The sequence below is a fragment of the Gracilinanus agilis genome, chromosome 3 (assembly GCF_016433145.1).
Source record: "Gracilinanus agilis isolate LMUSP501 chromosome 3, AgileGrace, whole genome shotgun sequence".
NCBI lineage: Eukaryota > Metazoa > Chordata > Mammalia > Didelphimorphia > Didelphidae > Gracilinanus > Gracilinanus agilis.
In genome coordinates this window covers 409,629,383-409,644,307 of record NC_058132.1, presented here as the reverse complement: position 1 = coordinate 409,644,307, position 14,925 = coordinate 409,629,383, and the positions used below count along the sequence as shown (strand labels likewise).

The 14,925-nt window shown below is 34.3% G+C and overlaps 1 protein-coding gene across 1 annotated transcript in view; it reads right to left on the bottom strand.

The window, feature by feature from the left end:
* The window catches only part of ITSN1 (intersectin 1), a 289,966-nt gene that overhangs the window by 214,887 nt on the left and 60,154 nt on the right, over nt 1-14,925 (bottom strand). The window contains exons 2-5 of the mRNA XM_044670233.1: nt 13,941-14,000; nt 10,203-10,295; nt 5,776-5,839; nt 1,196-1,356 (exon numbers count right to left, since the gene is read on the bottom strand). Of these exons, the coding sequence (XP_044526168.1) occupies nt 1,196-1,356; nt 5,776-5,839; nt 10,203-10,295; nt 13,941-13,968 (346 nt within the window). The 5' untranslated portion in view covers nt 13,969-14,000. The remainder of the gene's footprint in view (nt 1-1,195; nt 1,357-5,775; nt 5,840-10,202; nt 10,296-13,940; nt 14,001-14,925) is intronic.

Sequence of the window (14,925 nt, the reverse complement as noted above, 5' to 3'; positions counted from 1 at the left end):
GGTGATGGAATACTATTGTGCTAAAAGGAATAATAAACTGGAGAAGTTCCAGGCGAACTGGAGAGACCTCCGGGAACTGATGCAGAGCGAAAGGAGCAGAGCCAGAAGAACTCTGTACACAGAGACTGATATACTGTGGTAAAATTGAATGTAATAAACCTCTGTACCAGCAGCAATACAATGACCCAGGACAATTCTGAGGGATTTATGGTAAAGACACTACCCACATTCAGAGGAAGGACTGCAGGAGAGGAAACATATAAGAAAAACAACTGCTTGAACACATGGGTCGGGGTGGACATGATTGAGGGTGTGGAATCGAAACTACCACACCAATGCAACTACCAACAATTTGGAAATTGGTCTTGATCAAGGACACATGACAAAACTAGTGGAAATGTGCATCGGCCATGGGTGGGGGGGGGGGGGGGGGGGGGGTGAAGGGGAAAGGAGGAGCATCAATCATGTAACCATGTTAAAAATGAATATTAATAAATGTTTAAAAAAAAAAAGATAGATACACACTTGAAACAGAAATACCCATAGAGTTAAAATAAAGGGCTGGAGCAGAATCTGATATGCTTCAGCTTAAGTAAAAAAGGCAGGAGTAGCAATCATGAACTTGTTCAAAACAAAAGCAGAAAAAAGACTGAATTGAAAGAAATAGCCAGGAAAACTTCATTTTGCTAAACAGTATAATAGACAATGAAACAAATCAAAAAATTTTGCAAGTTTCCTTCAAAAAGGCCTCATATAGAAAACTTGAGTCAGGTTTATAAAAATAAGATCTATTCAACTGATAAATGGTATTCCTACAATGCATCAATAACGAAAGGTGATATGATCCTCAGGATGACTAAAGATGCTACAAAATAAGAAGTAAAAAGGCAGTATGTGACAAATGGAGAAGATAAAAGAGTTCACTGAAATAGGAGAAAAAGGCATCTGTGAAAATCATATCAAGAGAATGAAAGCATTCCCTATTAATATACTTGTTATATTGTGGCCTAGTATGAATCTGCTTTTGAATTGCTTATGACACCATTCATGAGAGAACCATTATTTCCAAAGAAGATAAAATATCCCCATAATTACCAAATTACACTAAAGAGAAAACAAGAGTATTTTTTTTTTGTTTTTAAACAGGAAAAAGAGAGAAACAATATAAATGTCAAGAAGTCATTTTCAGACTTACCAAATGTAGGTGCACCAGAAATAGCAACAGGTTGCTGTTTCATGATAGGAGGAAGTGCGGCAGGTAGCTGATAACCTTGTAGCTTCAGTTTGATAAGTTTCATTGCTATGGAAAATTCTATCTGATCCATTCTCCCATCATTGTTCATGTCAGCTAGTGCCCTGCAAGTCAATGCCATGAACCTTTTTATGAACTGTAACCTTAAATAATCTTTTTAAAAACACCAAAAACAGAATATTCAAATCCCTTAAATCTCTGCAAAGTACCCCAAACCTCCAAATTGTAAAATTGAGCTGATTAGTTAACTTCTAAATGGCTTGTTTAAATGTTCAGAAGTGTCAATGGACCTGGTTTAACAACAATAACAAAAAACTTAAATTTTCTTCATAAAGTTGTGTTTTTTAAAATGTCGAAAAGGTTATACCTTTGAAAACTGCTTATGCTATAATTGTGTTTCAGAATATTTTTTAAAAACTAAAAATAAGAACAACATAACACTTCAGTTCAACTACAGGAATCAGTATTTTGGACAATACTAACTTAAATGTAGACAATGTAATTCTAAAGAAATTGAGCAAAAACTGTACAACTTCCCTGTGGAGTTCTTTAAACCTCACCATAGGGACACTATTTTTTAACTGACAAGTTCATGCTTCCACAGCTAGTACAGTTAACTTCTTTTTAGACTCTAGACCTTTGTCTCTTAACAACACAGCAGTTGCTATTGTAAAATAGTACTTCATCATAAATTGTCCAAGTATAGCAAGAAAATGTAAAATAGTTTTCCTCAAAGAATAATGAACAAAAGGAACAAAAGGGAACACCTACAGAGATTATGAAAACAGTACAGTGGTTTTACTAAGACTTTTGGGATCCTCTGACCAATGAAAAACTTAGATTACTCATGATCTAACTCGTAAAAACATTTGGTTCCAATTAGATTACTCATTCAGATCTGGTACTTTTTAGCCCTACAAGAAACTCGGAATTTATCTAGGTATCAAAAATAATTTTATTTGAAACACTTTGCTCTTAACAACAACAACAAAAGAACCACAGACCTCAGAGTACCAAGGATATCTAAGTGAGAAAATCTGGACTGAGGCTCAGTTCTGCCACCTGGTAGTTAGTTATATAGCCCTGGGTAAGTAACAAACCTTTCTGAGTCTCGGTTTACTCAAAAACAAAGAAAAGACACTTGGATTGTTTATTCCTGGGCTATCAGGAGACTTAAGGGAGAAAATGTATATTGATTGCTTTATAAATATAAAATGCTATGAAAATATAAGCAGCTTTTACTGTTTGGCAATAAGAGCAATAAAAATGCCAAGAAATGGAATATTTAGAGCAGAAAATGTCAAAACAATATACATATTACTTAAAGGAAAAATTCAATTATGTAGACTTCTATTGGTCTTATGATTAGTTAGTTTATCGAATCCTATACTTATCAAAGAATAAGAACAACCTGGGCACTTTGTTATATAATAAGGATCCAGTGTGAGAAGTCAAGTTTGAATTTCAGATTATAAACTGGGACAACAGAATTTCAAATGTGACATTTCCCAACAATTAATATTTTCCTCAAAACTGAAGGACCATAGAAAACAAAAATTAAAATTCAGCACTATCTTTTAACTATTAAGAAAAGTGACATGCTTTAAAATGAAAAAATGGCTACCTAGTTACATGGCTTCTTTTCTGCTCAAGATAAGAGATCCTGGATTCCATTAAGACAATGACTAATCCTCAGGGAACCATGCTAGGGCATCAGGGGAATAATAGGATTCAAATACTGCAAGTATTAGTGCTGTGAAGAAGTCTGGCTAGCCAACAAAGACTTGAAAGACTGATTAGTATCACCAGTATTTAAACTTCCAACTATCACTTCTTGGAATCTGATTAGCTTGGTTAAAAAACAAACAAAAAAAAAAAACAGTTTTAAAAGGCTGGGAATTAGGCACATGGGAATTCATAGAAGATTCTGTAACTCACTCATGTTGGGTATTTTTTAATAGAATTGCAAATATAAAAACAGAACAAATAAACTATACAGGACTAGAAATTTTCTTCTTTCCTAACTTTTTCTATGAAAAATTACAGAGAACATTCCTATAAATATTTGAGAAAGTTGAACATTGATTTAATAGCATTTCAAGTACCTTTGTGAATATTAAAATAAAACTATTTTCTTTTTCTGTCAAAATAATGGAAAGTTTTTGGATTACTAAGAGAAACTACTGAGCTAACGTTGGAAAGACCTATCCACGCTACAAAAAAGAGAAGAGATCTCAAAAGGTAACTGCCAATGATGTTCCCTGCATTTAAATTAAATGTAAGGTACAATCCCTTAGGTACTAAAAAAAGTGTTTATAAAATCTAGCCTCAGGTATGCAGCTATCTAAGAAAATATTGGTGGATTGTTTTATTTTTCATGTTAACTTGAAATGTCATTAATACTACAACAGCTTGGAATTCCACAACTGAATAAGAAAAGTATTACACACAGAATAAAGCAATAAACTAAATGCCAAGGTTCTCTAGGTCCCAAAATACATTTTCAAGTATAAAATATTTCAGATTTTCTGAGTAAGGCAACAGCTATTCTTGCTCAAATTATTTTGCTTGCAAGCTGAAATACTGTTCTCTACCTGACCTTGTTCATAGAATGTTATTTCTAGCAGCAAGGGATTTACACTGGTGCTTTGGTGAAACCATATGCACAACATTTAACTATATGAAGGAAAAAAATATCACTGAATTCAGGCAAAATGCTTAATTTTCTAATCTCTCTGAAAGACATTAACATATCTATTGTAAAAATAAAATATGGGAGCCAGATAGGAGGAAAATAAAGGTTCAAAATGATTCTGATACTTTTGATAAATGTTATTCAAAAGTGTCTTCTGTGGTAAAGTGAAGTGAAGCTCAAAGATGAACTTCCCTTCAGGGCCAGGTGCAAGAAACACTAAAGAGACTCTTGTATAGAAAATTAAACTTTTTATTTAAAATATATAAGGGTAAAAGGATTTCTAATTCTAAGGGATTCTAACTCCACCCAAATAAACTCCCACGTTACGCAAGGAACCACTTCTCCTGTGGTTCACAGGCTATGCTAATCCTCCCTGATCTAACTAACCAAATTTTATACTATTCTAACTAAAACTACCACTATAATTCTTAACTTCGCCTTTAAGTTATAAAGATAGCCAAGGCTAGCTGGTTGAGTCTCAACAAGAATCAGGTTAGGACTCTGAGCCTTAACAGACACAGAGTCCAAACAAAAGACCAGGTTTTCTTTGGTCTTTTCAGAATTTAACCAATCTATACACAGTAACAGATAAATGAACAGTGTTTCCCAAGTTGGAAAAGAAAACACTCCACTCCTTCAAGTCTTTCACTCAGACAGAGATAGAGAGGCAAAGATGTTACCTCCTCCAGCCCAGCCCTGTGAGAGAAAAAAACCTGCGTGTGGCTCTGTCAACTGCCAGAAACTGCCAAAATGTCACGCCCAGAGCATGTAACTATCATAGAATAACTGTTTACAACTGCCAACATATGAAATTAACACTCTCTCTCAGCTCTCTTTAAAACTCCAATTCTTCCTCAAGCCAGCTTCTCTACTTCTTATCTCTAAACTAGTAAAATAATACTTATTTTCTAATATCTAATCTAATATCATCCTTATAAAACACAAATTATTTTCAATAAGAATGCTAGAGAAATTAAAATATGGTATACTTTGTTGCACTTTGCTAAACTTACGAAGCAAAAATGCAAATATAGTCCCTGAATTTTAGAAAGAGAAAAAAACTTGAGTGATAATTTATTTTAGGAATCAGGAAATCAAGGGACAAAGATGTTAAATAGCTTGTTCAAAGTTACACAGCTAATGAGTGAAGTAGCAGAAACAGAATGATAGGATTCTCCCAGAGACCAGAACTAGAAGGGACCTCAGAAAGCATCCAGTCTAAACACCATATTTAGGAGAAAACCAAAGTCTAGAAAAATTAAATTCTCTGGGTCACATCAAGAGTAAGCAACAGATCCTCTCATTCCAGAACCTGGGTTCCTTCCAATGATCCACACAGTCTCCCCAGAATCCAGGTCTCTTGACTCCTACATGGGCTCATGCCAATATACACTATAATACTGCAACTCGAAAAAAAGTCATTTCTAAGTTCAAATTATGTTACTGTGGGACTATGTAACTAGAGAGTTAATTACTTCATGGAAAGATTTTTATTCAAAGTAATTAAAAGATAAATAAACTTTGGCATTTAAAACAAAAAATCCTTAACTATCTAGAAAACTCATTCCAAAATGACTTGTCCCTGCAAAAGTTTTTTTTTTTTCAAAAGAATTAGCCTCCACCAATAAATAACTTTTTCAACAAATAGGTCAAGAAGGATAGGCAGTTCCTTTATTCTTAAAAATGTCTGTTTTACTAGTGAATTTTAAGACCATAGAACATTTGACTGAATTTTGGCTTTAGGAACCCTAACTTCCCTTATAGAACATATGATGTACAAATGAACACATTTTATTTTAACTTTTAGCAGAATACATTTTCAGCTTACCATATCTGTGCTAAAACAGGCTGAGGTAACCCAGATTGGAAAAAAAAGTTTCTGGCTTGATCACCTGTAAATTAAAGAAAGACTTTCAAATGAAATAAAAATCACTGGAAACCAATTAAAGCAAAACTAGTCAAAATAGCCATGTGAATTTAAGGAAGATGTTGAAATTCTTATAAAGACTGAATTTCTTATCTCCTAACATATAAAGAAAAATAAAATCAAAATAAAAAGCAAGCTGATTTCAGTACAGGCATACCTTATTTTACTGTACTTTGCAATATTGCAGGGTTTTTTTTTACAAACTGAAAGTTTGTGGCAACTCTGTATAAAACAAGTCCTTCAATACCATTGTTATACCTCTGTGTCACATTTTGGTAATTCTCATAATATTTCAAAGTTTTTCATTATTTTTATCTGTTATAGTGATCTATGAGCAGAGACCCTTGGTGTTACTATTATAATTATTTTAAGGTGCCACAAAGTATAGTCACATAAGATGGCAAACTTAATAAGTGTGTGTATTCTGACTGCTCCACTGACTGACAGTTCCCCCATCTCTCTCTTCTGACCTCCCTATTCTCAGAGACATAGCAATATTGAAAAATATTACATAAACTTAGCTACCAGAGCAGTGGCAGGGCTTGAGAGGATTTACTACAATTTTGAAAAAAGTTCTACTGTTTGTAAAATGCTATCAAAAAGTATCATAAGCTACAGAGAAGTCTTTTGTGAAAAGAAGAGTTAATTGGTGTGGCAAATTTCAATGTTATCTTACTTTAAGAAATTGCCACAGCCTCCCCAATCTTCAGCAAATACCAACCTAATTAGTCAGCAGCCATCAACACTGAGGCAAAACCCTCCACTGGCAAAGAGACAACCTGCTAAAGGCTCAAATGATGGTACACATTTTTTTTAGCAATAAAGTATTTTTTAATTAAGTGAGGTGGGTGTGTGTGTGTGTGTGTGTGTGTGTGTGTGTGTGTGTATGTATGTATGTACTACATTGTAGTGTAAATATAACTTCAACATATAAGGGGGAGACCAAAAAGTCTGGGGGACTCAATTTATTGTGATATTCACTTTATTGCGGAGGTATAGAATTGCAATATGTCTCACTAAATGATTTAGAAAAGGTTTCGCTAACATGCTTGTACTTGTTAATTCCACATTGAAGGCAATTCACCATTAAAATACAGCTGTTAATAATATCTGCTGAGAGAAGAACAAGACACCTTTTTGCATCTTTTTGCCTTCTGTTTAGAGTTTGTGAGCCAGAAAAAAATTGAGATGATATATATTTTATTGGAGAAAAAAAGATCATTTCCAAATAAACTCAGACACATAAACACAAATTGATGAAAGAACTGGAAAAGTTTAGCAAAATATAACTTCAGAACTGTATTTATGCAACACAGCCAAAAAGTTCCAAATGGATGCTCAACTGAAATATACAATGATAAAACAAAGGAATATAGAGGTACCTTTTACACTTATGACTAAGAGAAAATTCTTTACCACTTAAAGGTTAGAAGAAAACACAAAGATAAAATTATTCATTTACAAGAAATCAAAAGCCTTTTGCCTGAATAACAGCAATGTAACAAGGATAAATGGAAAATGTCAATTGGGGAAAAAAATATTTGCAACATTTTTCTCTGGTAAAATTCTATTATATAAGACGTGGAGAGAAGTAACATGAATATATGTCATTTCCCAAAATCTAATTAGTCAAAAGAGATGAACAAATAGTTTTGAGGAAAAGAATGTTAAACTATTTTCCATATGTAAGATTGTTCCAAATCACTAATAACAAAAGAATTACAAATCAATTCTGAAATTTCACTAAACTCTTTTTTTTTTTTTAAATTCTTTGTTACAAAAGAAGATTCTGGGGAGTGGACAGAATGAATGCGATGAAAAACAAAAAGGCATCAATAAAATTGAGAGAGAAAGACAGGCAGAAAAACAGATAAATAGTGACAGACAAAAACAGAGAAGGAGAATATTTTTCCCCATTTTAAAACTAAACACTAAAAATCTAGGGCACTTTTTTGATGTGGCAAAATTTCCTAGCATAATCAATAATATAAAGGAGATAGAAAAGATAAGTCACAATTAAGTCTAGAAAATAAAACAAAATCTGAAATAATTTGGTATGAACACACTAAGTTCCCCACCTCTATATCTTTCGATGTTGTCATATACCGTAACCTCCTTTCCTTTAGTTATTAAGGAAAAAAAAAAAAAACTCGTCTCTTTGTCAAGACAAATTCTTCTACCTGGTTCCTTCAAACCTATTCTGTGAAAAGCCTTAATCCAAAGGCAGACTCTCTTATGCATCTTTAGCTTCCTCTCTATTGGTATATCAGGATTAGCTTACAGAAAATCTCAGGACTGAGACTGAAACAAACAAGCCAAAAACTCCATCAAAAGCAAACACAATAGGGGCAGCTGGGTAGCTCAGTGGATTGAGAGCCAGGCCTAGAGATGGGAGGTCCTAGGTTCAAATCCAGCCTCAGACACTTCCCAGCTGTGTGACCCTGGGCAAGTCACTTGACCCCCATTGCCTACCCTTACCACTCTTCCACCTATAAGTCAATACACAGAAGTTAAGGGTTTAAAATAAAAAATTTAAAAAAATTTTTAAAAAAAAGCAAACACAATAATAACAACAAAAAAAAAATACTCTTCATTTACCTCTCTCCCCTCCTAGTTTCATAGCAAGAAAGAATAGTCTATACTCACTGTTTCCACTTCCCTCATCATCTACTTATTTATTAAACCCTCAATTCCTATCTTGAAAAACTTTCCACAGTTTAAGACTTCATAATTATATCCATTGAATTTAATACAATACAATTCCTCTTCCTTCATAGGCTTTGTGACAGCCTCTCCATTTACTTCATTTATATTGTACTCTCATAGTTGTTCTTTAGTCTCAATGCTCTCTCCTGTCTTCTTTCTCATCTTTTCCCCTCTCAATAGGAGTTGTTGTCCCCCCAAGTTTTTGCCCTTGCTCTTCTTTTTTTAGCTTTTTACATGCCTTCCTTTGGAATCATATCTATGCCCATGGCTTCATTGAGCAATTCTAAGTAGATGACTCTCAGATCTACAAATCTATCCCAATCTCTCCTCCAGTCCTAATCCTATTCATTTTGACAGGAACATTCATTCATTTATTCATTCAAACATTAGTTGCTGATATGCAATATATGCGATGCAGATAGAGACATAAAATTTAATTATGACATAGTACCTCTTCTCCATGAAATTACAATCTCGTAGAAACCACAATTAAAAACAACTATACTACTTAATATTATATGATAACGACATAAAAGTGGTTCAAGATACATTGGGTATGAGAGAGGAGGTCAAAATGAAGAACTCATAAAGGAGATAATATTTAAATTGGACTTTAAAAAATTGGTGGTAATGTGATGAATGATAAGTGATGAAATGAAAAGTGGACATCCAAAGAACAGGAAAAAAAATGCATAGCACACTTGAGGGGTGGAGTTATACAGGTTTATTCTAACTTGAATGTTGTACCAGGATCTCAAAACTCATGATGTCCAAAGCTTAATTTGTCTTCCCTGAAAAACCTGCCACTCAATTTCTGCTGATCAAACCACCATCTTCCTAATTAATACCCAGAATCCAAAATTTAAGAGATGTTTGACTTTTTCCTTTTCCATCAAATCAAATTAGATAATGAGTTCTGATGATCCTACTTCTACAATATCTCTTACATTTGGCGTTATCTTTTTAGGCTCCCAGAAATCAAACTCACTGTTTCCTAACCTGGACTACTGAAATAGCCTCCCAATTATCTTCTCTTCCTGCCCATTCTGATACATCACTCAAGTTGCTTTCACTGCTCTCATTCATCAAAATGTTTAAGTTGCTCCCACTGCCTACTGAATAAAATCTAAATACTTAATCCTGGCATTTAAGGTCCTCCATTAATGTGACCCCAGCCTACCTTTTCCATACTGCTTCAGGTTCTACATTCCAAATATTATGCTATACTACTTACTCCAAAGTATAGGCTATTCCTCATATTTATGCTTTCCTCATTTCCATGTTTTTATTCATAGCTCACCCCTTGCCTGAAATAGTTTCACCTCATCTAATTCTGTATTTATCATTATAGTCCCTTTTATCAGTTTGTATTCATAGATTTTACCCTCAACTAGAGAAAGTTCCTTGCCATGCCTATCCTTCTATTACTAGTATCTAACACACAGAGAGCAATAAATACATGTTTTTTTAATTGAAGGCAGTGGAAAGCCAGGCAAAACAACTTGTTGGATTGGAAATGGTCACATTTTGTCTTTCAGAGCTGTAAACAATTTTTTTCACAAATGCAGATGCCATCAAAATAAATACATTAAGTATGATATAAAAAGACTGTATACGACTACCAGTAATGAACCCAGATGTTGGCTTGAGACTATGGAACTGCTGATCATGCTTTGCTCGTTCTTCTACAGTTATGGCCCAAATATCCAGGCTGCCTGTAAGTCAATAAGGAAAAAAATGGAGAGAAATGTTACTTAACTTCTCTAATACTTCTGAACTTTTAAAAATTCAACAATGAAGGGCTACTAAGCGCTGCAATGAACAGAGAGCCAGACCTAGAGACCAGAGGTACTGGGTTCAAATCTAACCTCAGATACTTCCTTTTCTGTGTGAACCTAGGCAAGTCACTTTAACCCCAAATGCATAGCTCTTACCATAATTCTTCCTTGGAACCAATACTTAGCATTGATTCTAAGAGAGAAGTTTCGTCTTTTTTTTCATTTCAACAATATGGGATGCTCTCTACTAATACTAAACATGACTCCTCTCATGCCTGTTCCTTTGAAGTCATTATTATTTACCGTGGCTGAAAAAGTTCATTTGCCTAGAAACCTATCTTATAGGAATGATCCTCTTAAAACTTGGCTTGTAAGTCATCACATGACAGACATCCCTGGCCCCTTACTCAAATCCTTTCTAACTCTATTGGATCTGCCAGGGCTTGTGCTCTGCTGATAAGGCCTTCTGGAACACAAGGTCACATGCAAACCAAGACTACAATATGGAAGTAGGGTTTATGGGAGGAAAGTTCTGAAAGAAATCCTCAAGTAGTTGGAAAAAGGAAGAATTTCTTTGTCTTGGAAAGGTTGGGTAATTATAAAACTAAACGTAGTTTAATGAGTCAAAAGGTTTAAGAAGCTTGTTCCACAATGTTGAAACTAACAGGAATGTATTAAGTGCAGAAATTTTATCAATTTCCCCTGCTTTTATTGAAATTTGTTCTGCTTTATTTAAACAAACCTGCATGCAATTTACTGTATTTATTGTATTTCTTACAATCTTATGTGGTTTTAGCTATTGACTAACCTGACATTTGGCTTCTAAATAATTTTAAGCAAAGAGAAGGAGCATTTGAAGTCTGCTTTGGCTTTAGCTACTGATTAATATCTTCACAGATCAAATCTGTTACACTGGTCACTGGGATGACCTAGATTATATTTCTTAAACTTACAGCAACCAAATGTCTCAGATTTTTGACAAAAGATCTAATTCCAAATGTCATTATTAACACTATTCCATGTGTCATATTTATCTTTCTGGTACACTGTTAATAAAAACAACCAAAAAAAAACTATTTGACAGACTTTACAACCTGATTATTGGTTTGTAATATCTGATCACTATTCTTAAACTGAATTAATGCTTTAGTCATGAGCCGTTTCTAATACAACTTCAAACAAACAGAAAAGACAGGAAGGAGATGATGGAAAGTTTCCAAAATGCCTGAAATATAAGGTATAAGAAAGCTGAAAGATTAAAAAACTATTTGAAGTTATAAAATGCAAAACTAAAAATGTTTAAACTTTAAAATAACATCCCTTTTCTCTACCCTAGATGAAGATAACACTGTACTATCCTGTTTGCTTATAGAATGAAAAATATAAAATTTGGCTCTAAACTATATGCAACCTTAGGTAAGTCATTCAAACTCCCAGGGTCTCAATTTCCTCAGCAGTAAAATAAGGAGATTAGGGACAGTTAGGTGACTCAGTTTTGTTGTGTTTTTTTTTTTTTAATTCAGATCTACTCAAATCTACTAAATAGAAGAGAATGAAGCAAGGGACTGAACCAGGACTGGAGTCAGAAGTACCTGGGTTCAAATCTTACCTCAGACACTTCCCAGCTGTGGGACCCTGGGCAAGTCACTTAACACCCCCATGCCCTAGCCCTTATGACTCTTCTGCCTTGGAACTGATACTTGGTATTGATCCTAAGACAGAAAGTAAGAGTTTTTTAAAAATAAGGGATTTGGACTAGATAGCCTCTGTGATTCTTTCCAACTTTAGACCTGCAATGATAACAATAATAAGTAACATTTATATAAAGTTTTAAGATTTTAAAACCACTTGACATATATAATTTCATGCCATCCTCATAACAACTGTGTGAGATGGGCATTACTGTTATCATCATTTGACACATAAGGAAACTAAGTAGGAGATGGGTAAAATGTCTTGCCTAGGGTCGCACACATAGAATATGTTTGAGACTAGATGTGAACTCAAATATTCCTTGTTCAAATCTCTGATTCTATTTACTACTCCTCTGACCCCATGACTTAATCATTCTAACTTATTTTCCCCTACATTCTTTCCCCTCATACGTTCTATATCCAGGTGTGGGTGGTTTCCTGACCTCATTTTGTTCTCTCCTTCCTCTCTGTGTGTATGCATCTTCCATGACTACCAAATACTCTCTTCTTCTAAGATATCACCTGCCAATATCTTTCTTTCCAATCAAGTCCCAGGTCTAGTACTATCTTTTCCATGAAACTTTCCCTAATAAATCCTCAAATCTCTTTATAAGTCTAGGGTCTTTGCCTTAATCACATTCTCTTTTTCCTTATTAGTTTTTAATCTCTCCTATTACAATAAGCATCTTGAGGTAAAAGACAGAATAGGTTGGGGGGAGCTGGGTGGCTCAGTGGATTGAGAGCCAGGCCTAGAGACAGGAGGTCCCAGGTTCAAATCCGGCCTCAGATACTTCCCAGCTGTGTGATCCTGGGCAAGTCACTTGACCCCCATTGCCTAGCCCTTACCACTCTTCTGCCTTGGAGCCAATAAACAGTATTGATTCCAAGACTGTAAGTAAGGGGTTAAAAAAAAAAAGACTAAACTGGTTTAAAAAGTTTATTTATTCTCAGCACATAGAATAATAGTCCCTTGTTCATAGTAGGCACTGTGTAAATATTTGAATAGATGTGATTGCAGGATATAGGGAAAGCAGCTAAGTATCACAATAGATTTAGCACTGAATGAGGAGCAAGGAAGATCTATATTCAAATCCTATCTGAGACACAGTAGCTGTGTGATCCTAGGCAAGTCATTTAGGCTCTGTCTCAGTTTCCCCAACTGTAAAATAGGGATTATAATAATATCTACCTGCTTTTACAGGGTTGGATTGTGAATATCAAATGGGACAATAGTAGGAACTTTATAAATGCCCTCTCTTTCTTCCCTTTCATGAATTTCTATTGGCACAGCCTCCTTTGGGTGAAAAAATCTTTGGGAAAGCCTATGGAAACAACAACTCTACTCCTACTTTTAATACATACCAAATACATACATACCTCATGAAAATCCCTACAACCCCAAAGGATCCAGAATTTATTCCTTCATATCAGATAAGAAGATAAAAGATTTTTACCAATGGGATATTAAAACTGATCTCACATTGATCTGATAATAGTGAATGGGTAGAAGGAGAGCTGCATATTAGGAAGATCCCAAGTGTATTTTATTCACATTAGAATGCTGAGATAGATCAAAATAGAAAAGGGAGGGGGGTAATTATTGATTTCTAAAGTAAAATACTTCAAGGATCTATAATTTTATTAATGTGAGTAATATGTCCTCCAATGCAGGTCACAGTACTTCTATATCTTAGCATATAGTCAAAAGCAACATACTAGATCTCCTTGCAGATTAATAGGCCCTGTTAGAGCTTATTTTCAACTGACACAAATTTTGTGATCCTAAGATCAACTTCACAATATGATGAGAAGTTAGAGGAGAGTTCAATGTGTAGTCTTTTCCTTCAAGGTACTTTTCTACTTGCAAAAGAAAAATCTGAAAACTTACCACCAAAAGATGTTGGAAATTGAGCCATGGTTCTATCACTTTTAGCTTGCTAGTAGAAGCCTGTAATGAAATGCCATAATTAAGTTTATGTAGATACATATTTAAATATACTTTATAAATAAAATGCATTATTTAGGAGTACAGTACACAATTTATAAAAATTTTGAGAAAAGTTTAATAATGGATACTGCTATTCATTTAGGATAGAATGATAAATATATTCCCCAAGTTGCATTACTATTTGTGTTATAATTCATTTGATTGTCTTTGTGGAATCATTGTGAATAGAAACCTTTAAGTTTCTTGAATAGATTTCACACAATAAAACATTATCCTGAAACAGGTAATATTGCCCGAACAAACAATGGACCATGCAGTTAAAGAGCCATTGGTGTAAAATTCCTCTTCATTAGACCATAAAATCTTTTAGTCCCTCTTTTCACCTCTCAACATAAGAACGTGTTAAATTTCAGGCAAATAACATTTTAATGCTTTAAATAAATAGGACATTCAAACCCAAACATCCTTATGATAGAAAAGGTAGAGTAGAAATTATTCTTCTTTTCTACCTGGCCTGAGGTCACAGGACAAGTCAATGGAAAAGCAAGGACATTAATCTAAGTCACTAAATTCTTAATCCATTGTTTTGTTCATGTATGTTGTCACTCCTTAAAGATTGCCAGGCCCTAGAGGACTTGAGTTTAAATCTGGCCTCAAACATTTCCTAGCTGTGTAACCCTGGGCAAGTTACTTAACTTGCCTAATAACTTGCCCTTAAATTGCCTAGCCCTTGTCACTCTTCTTCCTTAGAAATGATCCTAAGACAGAAAGTAAAGTTTTTTAGTAAGTAAACAAATAAACAAAAAAAAAGATTTCCTGTTAAGGAGCAACTTGTGATCATACTTAAAGAAGTAGACAATTTGCAAAATGCAATAGAGCACCACTCTCTTTCTGCCATCTAATTCTAAGTTCAGATCAAGTCTAT